The sequence below is a fragment of the Anomaloglossus baeobatrachus genome, chromosome 4 (assembly GCF_048569485.1).
Source record: "Anomaloglossus baeobatrachus isolate aAnoBae1 chromosome 4, aAnoBae1.hap1, whole genome shotgun sequence".
Lineage (NCBI taxonomy): Eukaryota > Metazoa > Chordata > Amphibia > Anura > Aromobatidae > Anomaloglossus > Anomaloglossus baeobatrachus.
In genome coordinates, this window is record NC_134356.1 from 545,325,256 (window position 1) to 545,335,104 (window position 9,849).

General features: G+C 42.9%; 1 protein-coding gene across 1 annotated transcript in view; it reads left to right on the forward strand.

Moving 5' to 3' along the window:
• The first annotated feature begins 251 nt into the window (after window positions 1-251).
• Window positions 252-9,849, forward strand: part of SLCO3A1 (solute carrier organic anion transporter family member 3A1) — a 490,895-nt gene continuing 481,297 nt past the window's right edge. Inside the window, exon 1 of the mRNA XM_075345971.1 lies at window positions 252-743. Coding sequence (XP_075202086.1) covers window positions 573-743 — 171 coding nt within the window. The 5' untranslated portion in view covers window positions 252-572. The remainder of the gene's footprint in view (window positions 744-9,849) is intronic.

The following is a 9,849-nucleotide window of genomic DNA, read 5'->3' on the forward strand; positions in this document are numbered from 1 at the left end:
TTTTTTGGTGACTACCTATGTAACAATGTGGCTGAGTGATTATGATAAGGAAATATATACATATATATATATATATATATATATATATATATATATATATATATATATATATATATACATAACAGACAGAGTAACAATACTTTGTAGCAAATTCTGGGGGGATTGTAGCTTCCTCAAGGGAAAGATGCTACTAGTTCATCAGTGGAGTGCGTGACATCCACTAGAGGTCAGCAGTGAGCGCTGTCAGTCAGGAGCAGGCGAGTGTGGCCTGCAGCCATTTGCCTAGGACTACAGTGTGTGTGTGTGGAGCTGAGGACCAGCTCTCCCTATGCCGGCCAGCTGCCGGTCCCTGCACTTGCTTGCTTTGCTTCTGAGGAGAGGAAAGCTGCAGAAGGAGCAGGCGCTGGGGTTGGCTCTTTCTAAGCTCTTGTGATTGCACAGAGGGAGGAGGAGTGTGGAGCAGCAGCAGCTTCACACCATAAACCAAGGAGTCACCAGGAGCTTGTGCCAGGCTGCTGCTTATCCTAAGACATTCAAGCAGAAGGGAAGAGGTCATCATCACAGCAGGGATAATGCAGGGGAAAAAAACCAGGAGCTCCAGTGGAAGGACAGCTGATGTGCAGGGAAATGAGGCTCAGAGAAAGAAGAAGAAAAAGAAGGCATCTTGCTTCCTAAATATCAAGATCTTCCTAGTATCGGAGTGTGCCCTGATGCTGGCACAGGGCACTGTAGGAGCTTACCTGGTGAGTAGCAGTGCATGTAGAGGACCTGATGCATACAAGCCAGGTCAAGTCAGTGCATTATGTGATCACTGTACACTTAATACTCTGTCTTCAGGTTTCTAAGTGCTGCATAAGGACAGGGTGACTTGGGGCAAGCAACTATTACTCTGTCTAAAAGAGACGCATAAGGATGGGTTGGCTGCCAGCTCCCACTGCAATAGGCAAGGGGAGTTACTTAAAATTTATGTGGAAGTATCTGCAGATGGCTATGCAGTGTAGGGAACCCTGGAATACTGTCATATCTCTTATTGACTGTCATGAGCGCCACAGGGCATAGGTTGCCTGTAATGTGATATATATAGTATGCTGGCAATAGGCAGCACTGGGCTCACTATGTATATGCATGTATATTCACATGTGTTGGCTGCTTTTGTGTTCAGCAGTTTATATCTTTATCCAAGTCTTTCACTTTATCATACTGGTCAGCAGCACATTAAACAGGCCATGGAGTAGTTTGCTGCATACAAGTGTATTCTAAGTTGCACTTCTCATGAGCAAATGAAAAACTGCACCAGCAGCCTCTGCTGTAAAGATTGCCTGTCCCCGGTGCAGATACCTGTAAAGACTGCCTGTCCCCAGTGCAGATACCTGTAAACACTGCCTGTCCCCAGTGCAGATACTGTACCTGTAAAAACTTAGTCCCCCAGTGCAGTTACCTGTAAAGACTGCCTGTCCCCAGTGCAGATACCTGAAAAAAATAGTACCCCAGTGCAGTTACCTGTAAACACTGCTTGTCCCCAGTGCAGATACTGTACCTGTAAAAACTTAGTCCCCCAGTGCAGTTACCTGTAAAGACTACCAGTCCCCAGTGCAGATACCTATGCAGACTGTTATGCGTGCGTCACACTAGGCGATCTATCGTGCAATAGATCGTCGGGGTCACGGTTTTCGTGATGCACAACCGGCTTCGTTGGCGACGTCATCCCGTGTGACACATACGAGCGATCGCAAATCGGTGAGAAATCGGGTATCGTGTACTGCTTGTTTATTTTTAAAAAAATCGTTTATTTTACCTTGCGCAGGTTGTTCATCATACGCGGGGTAGCACACATCGCACTGCTTCCCGCGGCACCCGCCGGCTATGCGGAAGGAAGGATGTGGGCGGGATGTTTACGTCCCGGTCATCTCCGCCCCTCCGCTTCTATTGGCCGGCCGCTGTGTGACGTTGCTGTGATGCCGAACGACCCACCCCCTTCAGGAAGTGGATGTTCGCTGCCCACGTGTAACGGGGGTTAAATGACTTTGTGCGACACGGGCAGCGATTTGCCCGTGACGCACAAACGATGGGGGCGTGTACGATCGCTCGTGCGATCGCACGATAGATCGTACCATGTGAAGCCCGCATTAGTTCCCCAGTGCAGATACCTGCAAAGACTGTCAGTTCCCAGTGCAGATACCTGTAAAGATTGCCAGTCCCTAGTTCAGATACCTGTAAAGACTGTTAGTCCCCCAGTGCAGTTACCTGTAAAGACTGTCAGTGCCCAGCACAGATACCTGTAAAGACTGCCATTCCCCGGTGCAGATGCCTGTAAAGACTGCCATTCCCCAGTGCAGATACCTGTAAAGACTGCCATTCCCCAGTGCAGATACCTGTAAAGACTGTCAGTCACAAATGCAGATACCTGTAAAAACTGTCAGTCCCCAGTGCAGATACCTGTAAAGACTGCTAGTCCAAAGTGCACATACCTGTAAAGACTGGCAGTCCCAAGGGCAGATACCTGTAAAAACTATCAGTCCCAAGCGCATATACCTGAAAAGACTTTCAGTCCCCAGTGCAGATACCTGTAAAGCTTGCCAGTCCCCAGTGCAGATACCTGTAAAGTATACACAGATATTGGCAGGCATGGGACATGTCCCTTACTGCAGTGTGCTTAGTATAATGCAATGACTTGTATAGTAAGGAGGATTAACAGGATTGATGGATGCTAGAAGGATATTGTCACAGCTGCCTGAGGATACTACTGAGTTAGATGCACTTCTGGTACCCAGGAACTTTGTAATGTCCTTGCCTATGACAAATCTGCCTTTCTGTTTATCCCAGGGTAACCTAGATGTGATGACAGTCTGGTTGATCTGACCACATGATTGGATTAGATTGATCTTTATGCTATTTGTTACTATAATTTATTTTTCTTTTATCAGCCATTATTATTACATGACATTAACTAGTCCTTTATCAAAGATAGTTTCTCATATAGGTCACTGCAGAAGTGTGAAGGTTGGAATGGTTGGAATTCTTTTTAGCATTGCTAGGGCTTCAAATCAGCAAAAAATATTTTTGGTGGATTTAATAAAACTTTTGGTTACTCAGCATAAGACAAAAGTAGGTATTGATTAGGCACATAAAGGCTATGTGTCAGCGAGACCTAATATAAAGCAATCGGTTAAATATGTCATCTGCACATATCAGATATCGGCTAAGTTATCTGGTAAAGAGATGAACACTATAGAAGCGTCTATGAATTATGAAGCTGCAGCTTGCAGAAACACTATTGGGTCATGCCACCACTTTCACCATATTGGATATTGCTGAACTCATAGTGCCACTTACTGCTGTGTCTGGTCGTCTGCATGTAGCTGTAGCAGGAGATCTAAAGTCTGGAGTGCAAAGCTTAAGTCAAATCATTTCTAGTATTGGATAACTATTGCCCCTTATTAAACAGTGGGACCCTCTGCATGATTCTGAGCAGTGAAGAATAATGTGCAGAGGGCATATATGCCGCTATAATCTGTGCCCTGTACTTCATATATAAAGAGTGAATGTCGTCATCACGTTGTCAGATATGCAGTATAACGCTTACAATATAGTCCATGTTCAAACTTGGATACAAAATTATTGTCAATCTCAAATAAAGACACATGAAATCCTGAGACGTAGCCCCTTGCTGACCCGTCGTTGCCAGAAGGCTTCTTTTATTACCTTTTAGTGCTTCTCTATATAGAAACTAATACAAAAAAAGAATGTGTTAAATAGAATGCTCCTATGATGTGCAAAATATTTGCCAAGTGATCCGAACTGCTTACTGCAGCTAAATGGCCAGTTTAGTAATTACATAATAAATCTTCGGCCTCGTAAAGTTTGTGACAAGTTTCAGTCAAGGTAATTGATCTACAGTGTATGTATGTCATTCATTAAAGGTAGCCTGTAAAGGAGTTATGTAGTTTCTCAATAAAGACTGAGGTTGGGATACATCACCTAATATCCTATTATAATACCCAATATTTACTTCTGTATGGCTATGCTTTCACGGAACAGAAATGCTGGAGATTTTTTATTGGCATATACATGATACAGTTACAGCAAAGTGGATGACATTTCAACAAACCTTCTTCATACACTAAGGAAACATATCTGTGTGTAAATCATCATGTGTTGCGAATTTTAAATCCACAGTACATCAATTCTTTGATTGGTCATGGATTTGATGAAGATGTTCTCAATTGAATTCTATAAGGGAGTCAGATCGTCTAACAATCCCATTATTGTAGATTTTGCTGTAGATTCCAAGCAAAATTAGCAAAGCCAGCCCAGAATTAGACAAGTGAGTACTACTGCAATATCCTCTCTGTGGCCTCCCATCTAACACTCTGGAATCCATCTACGGTAATTTATCCTTAAGGGGGTTATCTGGGACTTGTTTGCTTTTTTTTTTCTATAGAGTTAAGAACCTATGGGCAGGTACTTCTGCCCTGCAATGGTCTGTCTCACTTCAGAGCGATGATGGACCGCCACTGCCAGCAATTCTTCTGGTGATATCACATCAACAGAACAGCTCTTTCTCTTCCGCTCTGCTCTCTTGACAGGGTGTCACTGCTGATGTCATGCTTATTTACAGCCGGCTCCTCACTGTCTGAATGCGGGGAGTTAGCTGTCAATCAGTATTACCCTAACCAATATGTCCCATCAACAGAGCTGACGAGAAGAGAAGACATTGCTCTGCTGACATGAGGTCAAATGCATCAGAATGATCCCTGCCTGGGCCAGAGGAGATCTTCACAGGGCAGAACCAGCAGGTAGCAACTGCCTGCCAGTATATTCTTAGCCCAATATAAAAAATTCTTAAGTTCGAAACAACATCTATAACTGTAGCCCAATAATTTACCTCTTCCCTCACTAAAGGCCGCTTTACACGCTGCAATATTGTTACCGATATCGCTAGCATGCGTACTCGCCCCCATTGTGTGTGCGACATGGCCAAATCGTTGCCCGTGGCGCACAAAATCGCGCGGATCCGTCACACTACTTACCTGCCTAGCGACGTCGCTGTGACCGGCGAACCGCCTCCTTTCTAAGGGGGCGGTTCGTTCGGCGTCACTGCGACGTCACTAAGCGGCCGCCAAATCAAAGCGGAGGGGTGGAGATGAGCGGGACGTAACATCTCGCCCACCTCCTTCCTTTCTCATTGCAGGCGGCCGCAGGTAAGGTGAGGTTCCTCGTTCCTGCTGTGTCACACATAGCGATGTGTGCTGCCGCAGGAACAAGGAACTAAATCGTCCAAGCAGCAGCAATGATAATCGAGATTAGGGGGGGATGTCACCGATGAGCAATTTTGAACGTTTTTGCGACGATTCAAAATCGCTCATAGGTGTCACACACAACAACATCGCTAAAGCGGCCGGATGTGCGTCACAAATTCCGTGACTCCAACGAGATCGCTTTAGCGATATCATAGCGTGTAAAGTGGCCTTTATCCTCTGCCAATCCCTTCACTCTAGCAAAATCGGTTTAATGTGCAATGCCATCCAAGGCTGCCCATAATCCTTCTCCCCTAAACATCTCTGATCAAATCTCCCGATACCTGCCAATAAGTAATTTCTTTTGCTCACAGGACCGCTTTCTTTCATCCACTTTTGTATACAGCTAACAGAAACATCTCCAAGATTTCACCCAAGTAGCCCCCAAACTCTATAACTCCCTACTTCAGCACTGCAAAGTCTTCAAGATTGAAACCTTTTGATATAATATGAAATGTCATCTCTTTAGGAACGCTTAAATCCTGCAGTAACCCTACTGATAACTAAAAACCACCTGAGCTGTTCCAACCCCGCAACCTTCTGTCTTTTTACTAATTACACTTACAATTTATTGGAGAAATTGTTAGTGCGGGTCCACTCCTCTCTGTGCTAGTCTCCTACTGTTAATTTGTTTTTTTGTACTTGCTTGTATTTTTTAAATGTATAATATGTATATAAACTCTCTTCACATTTACAGAACCCTGGAATTAAAGGTGCTTTAAAACGAATCTGATAATAATCATAATAATAGAATTCCAGGAGCCACAGGGAAAGTGAATATAGAGGGGTTTTCAGTGTTACCTGCTGTACTGTTCACGATCTGCACCACAATCTGTACAATCAGTCCACTTTAAGGCCTTGTTCACACACTGCGTTTTTACCCGTGATTTTTTTTTGCGTTTTTGCTGCAGAAATTTCTTGAGAAAATGGTTGTAATCTTTCCCAGCAAAACCTATGGAAAAAAAAAATAGCGGTGCGCACACTGCGTTTTTTTCTCAAGAACATTCTTTCTGCAGAATTTCTTGAGAAAAAGAATGAGCATGTCACTTTTCTGCAGGTTCCTGCGTTTTTTGCCATAGATAATGGTAAAAAAAAACGGAGGGACCAACCTGCAGAAAAAACGCATCAAAAACGCATCAAAAATTAAAATAATTAATAAAAATAATTAAAAGTAGTTAAAATGCATGCGTTTTTCGGTGCGTTATTGGTGCGTTTTTTTAACACAAGTGCGCTAATCTTTCAGACGCTCAAGAAATTTCTTGAGAAAAATCCTTTTTCTAGTGTGAACAGGGCCTAAAAGAACATATCAGAAAATGACCCCCCCCCCATGCAGTATCTTCTTCACAGATAATATGTCACGCTGCAGAAACAAGTATGCTCAACTAAAGGACATTACTTGCGATTTCCAATAAGATCAGAGATAAAATATTATCATATCACAATAATTTATGCTAAATTAACTTTTCACTTCTGTTACATCTATGAATGGGGCTAAAAAAAATAGAATATTCTCTCACTTCTCTGAATATAGTGTTAATTTACTGCTTATTACATTTTCAGCTGATCTTTTCTTTTTGTTTAGTTTGTTGCCTTGGAGACCGACCACTACTGCTGGCCAGCAGAACATGCACAGTACTTACAAGCTCTTTTCTATTGTCTTAATCTGGCTGTGATCACTGGACCTCACCGTTATCTCTTACTCCTGGCCAACTTCAGCGCAGTTTTTACACGCTAAACAAAAGTGGTCGGTCTCCTAAGCAATGGGCTGTGGAAAAAAAAAGAAAAATGTCAATATCTCAACAATGACTTCAAATTTTAATAAGCAGTAAATTGAAAACATAGTCCAGAAAATAGAAAACACTCCAGCACTACCTTAGCATGATAATGCTTGTGGCCTGAGAAACCTGTAGCATTTAAACAGAGTGGTGCTCATTTTTAGGGTCAGCACACACGGCGACTAATATGAAGTGAGTGGAATACGATAAAAAAAAATCGCATTCCACTTGAACCAATATTAGTCTATGGGGCAGGTCCCATGAGCGATTATTTTCTAAGCCCTAATCGGACCGAGAAAACAGTCGCAGCATGCTGCAGGTGGAATGCAATCCTGTTCCACTCGCACCCATTCAAGTCTATGGGGCGAGAGAAACATCGCATTGCACTCACGTAACACCAGTGTAATGCAAGTGCAGTGTGAGAATCACATTAGACGGTAACGGAGGAGATAGGGAGATTAATCCCTCCTTCTTCTCTGCAACGCCGGCCCGCCCCCTGCTGCATTTGCCCTCCCCTCCGCAGCGCCAGCCTGACCCCCGCAGCTGTGGTCTGATCGCATAATCGGACCACAGTCGCATGACACTCGTATGACACTCAGCTCCCTCTGTGCTGCGAGCGTGAGCCGAGTGTCATGCGAGGACTCGCACTAATCCCCATGTGGCCTCAGTCTTAGAAGCCAAGTAGCATGATCCAACAAAAAAACTGGAAGAAAAAAATTAAAAAGGCCACTCACAATCCTAAAAAAACAAGACTTTATTTACTCATATTTTAAAAGTCCAGGCAAGGCAGGAGGAAGAGAGAGACACAGGGCGAACTGACTACAGCCGTTTCGCATATCTAGCATGCTTCTTCTGGTCCACACCTCTGCTGTAATTCGTTTGCCTTGTCTTTGTTTTTTAAGGATTATGAGTGCCCTTTATAAATTATTTCCTCCATTTTTTTGTTAGTAAATTTAAAAATTGCTTGTTTTTACAAGTAGTATCCAACAATGTTCATATATGAAGATAGCAATAACAATTTAAGACTTCTCGGGTTCAAGGTAAAGAACCCTGGTAAGGATGAGAAGGGCTACAGGTGTATAGTAATATAGATAAGTAGACATTATATTACAGTTTTGCTCTACATGTATTTTGGATTACATAAGTAACTGTAGAAAGTGCAGTTATAGCAATTGTGTTACATACAGCTCTAAATGTATAAATGATTCATGGACTCATTTAAATATTTAATGTGTGAGCTCTTTTATATATATTTGTATATACACACTGTGCGTATATAGCGGTAGGCTATCATATATCTCTCTTCATACCATTCATTTCTGACATATCACATGGCTGTTCCTTCAGCAGACAAGACCAGATGGGAAAAAGTATTTCCCTAATGTGAAAGACAAAGACAGCAGTAATGTACGGCTTAAATTCTCCTCATGATTAGAAAGTTTCACCCCAATTATCCTCAGGTCTGACAGGATAACTAATGCTTTGGAGTAAGGATATACAGTGTTTATATAAGGATGTAGATCTGGCCTGGTTCACACTAGTAAAGTAACGCTTATTATTGTAGTGCAATGAGATTAAAGAAGTTAAATGTTTTTTCATTATTTTTCCTTTCTGTGCAGATTTAGCAGAATATCGTAATATTGAAGGCTATTTTAGTGCTGGACAGAAAAATGCTGTTATGTGTGGACTCAATGGGCTATTGATATTATTTTAGTTATCATTTGTCTCTGTTAGCTCTGCATATTAGATACTGTGTGAGACTTGTACATGGGGGTTTTAACATCATTTTTAATATCATTTTCGAGGCCTGTAGAAACGTTTAGAGTCTATGGAAAATGAATGAACAGTTCACATACTGTAAAGTTGCTCTGCTTGTGGTAATCTTGTACCTCTAAGGCACCCACAGGCTTTTGACTAGCGCCTCCATCTATCAGGTACCACGAGAAACCTGGCCTTCACCCTTTGACCCTTATACAGGGATGGTAGATGCTAGAATGTATGGGCTCCTTCCGAGTATGGCATAATTTGCCACGTGATAGGGGCGTGTTCAAAATGCAGCCCAATGTTTTCAAGACGGAATAAACATCCTGTTTCTAAGTCCATGTGGTCAAGGAGTTGTTTATAACAGAAGCAGGGGGTCTAGGGGAAAGACCTCCAGGCAGGGGGAGGGGGGGGGCATGATTATAGTGGACAGGAGGAAACCGCCACGCTCACTAACCAAGCCGGTAACACCCACTAACCTAGAAGGAGCCGATACATTCTAGGCTTAACCATACAGGGATATTATGCAGGGGCCCTGTTTTGAGTCTATCGAGTAGCTGTGACTGGTGGAGCAGGCTGGCTGGGAATGTTAGGTAGTCAAGTCAACATTAAGAGATACGATTAAAGGGAACCTGTCAGGTGCAATATGCACTAGTGATGGGTAGTTCGTGAGTGAGTAGTTCAAAATGAACTAATCTTCAGAGTGAACTAGTTCACCTAGTTCACCATCCTGACAGAGATTAGTTCATTATGAACTAAACAGCGAGTGGGAGGAGAGAGTGATCCTCATACAGCTCCAGGAGCTCCTGCTCTCACACTTGAAGGTAGTAAAACACTAGCACACATCAAATACAAATATAATAGTAATAATATTAATAAAAACTGAAATTGCACAGTAGACAGACACAGCTCATATGTGTGTATGGGAGAGAGAGTTTGTGTGTGTGGTTCATGCCCCTCACCCGTCTGTGTGATAGGATCACCCTCCTGTAGAGGATCACCCTCCTGTAGAGGAT